This window comes from Rhagoletis pomonella, unplaced genomic scaffold (genome assembly GCF_013731165.1).
Source record: "Rhagoletis pomonella isolate Grant_MI unplaced genomic scaffold, Rhpom_1.0 Rhpom_scaffold_00008, whole genome shotgun sequence".
Classification (NCBI taxonomy): domain Eukaryota; kingdom Metazoa; phylum Arthropoda; class Insecta; order Diptera; family Tephritidae; genus Rhagoletis; species Rhagoletis pomonella.
In genome coordinates this window covers 10,678,404-10,679,576 of record NW_023458562.1, presented here as the reverse complement: position 1 = coordinate 10,679,576, position 1,173 = coordinate 10,678,404, and the positions used below count along the sequence as shown (strand labels likewise).

The 1,173-nt window shown below is 49.0% G+C and overlaps 1 protein-coding gene across 1 annotated transcript in view; it reads right to left on the bottom strand.

Annotated features, from left to right (window-relative positions):
- Nucleotides 1-1,173, bottom strand: part of LOC118745069 (GATA zinc finger domain-containing protein 7-like) — a 3,161-nt gene that overhangs the window by 1,147 nt on the left and 841 nt on the right. Inside the window, exons 3-4 of the mRNA XM_036478605.1 lie at nt 459-688; nt 31-414 (exon numbers count right to left, since the gene is read on the bottom strand). Of these exons, the coding sequence (XP_036334498.1) occupies nt 31-414; nt 459-688 (614 nt within the window). The remainder of the gene's footprint in view (nt 1-30; nt 415-458; nt 689-1,173) is intronic.

The window sequence follows — 1,173 nt, the reverse complement described above, 5'->3', positions numbered from 1 at the left end:
CTGGAGTGATTGTTATTGTTGTTGTCTCGCGTTGCACCCGCGCTGTGGCGGTTGTTGTTGCTGTAGTCGCGCGTTGTTGTTGCTATAGTAGCGCGTGTTGTATTTCCGTCGTCGCGCGTATTGCACCCGCGGCTGTGGCGGTTGTTGCTGCTGTAGTCGCGCGTTGTTGTTGTTATCGCGCGTCGATGACGTCGTTACAATAGCCGCTGCTATGGCGGCGTTGTTGTCGCTCCTGTGGTGACCGCTGCTGTGGCGGTTGTTGTTGCTTGACCGCGTTGTAGCCGCTACTGAGGCGGTTGTTGTTGTAGTCGCGCGTTGTTGTTGCTGTAGTAGCGCGTGTTTTATTTCCTTCGTCGCGCGTATTGCACCCGCGGCTGTGGCGGTTGTTGCTGCTGTAGTCGCGCGTTGTTGTTGCTATAGTAGCGCGTGTTGTATTTCCGTCGTCGTGCATGTTGTACCCGCGGCTGTGGCTGCTGTAGTCGCGCGTTGTTGTTGCTATAGTAGCGCGTGTTGTATTTCCGTCGTCGCGCGTGTTGTACCCGCGGCTGTGGCGGTTGTTGGTGCTGTAGTCGCGCGTTGTTGTTGCTATCGCGCGTCGTCGCAATAGCCGCTGCTATGGCGGCGTTGTTGTCGCTCCTGTGCTGACCGCTGCTGTGGCGGTTGTTGTTGCTTGCGCGCGTTGTAGCCGCTACTGAGGAGGTTGTTGGTGACTATTTTTGCCTCGCTGTGCCGCTGTTATAGCGGCTGCTTATGTGGCCGCCGTTGTTGTTGTTGCGGTGGCAGTCCCACTTAAGAACAGACCAGAGCAGCTATAGCTGAAATAAAAACAGTTAGAGAAAGGAACAATTCTAATGGAATACAGTTTTGTTATATGTCTAACCCCATGATATAAAAATAGCAGGTAGTTTCATTTATTGACATTCGTTGTTATTGCCGACCACTTGACTCTTTACCAGTTTGTGACATTTAACTAAAATCATGCTCCCAGATTCACTAGTGGGAAAATTTTTATTTTTTTTTTAAAAGAGGAAAAAAAAAAATTTAAGTTAGTGTAGTTGGATCAAAATATTAAAAGAAAATTCTTGCGCGTTTCCAAACTGCAAAAATTCGGTACATTCGGTAATGCCCTGCAACTTGTAACAGTGCTAATTTTTGGAGTTCTCGGAATTTTCT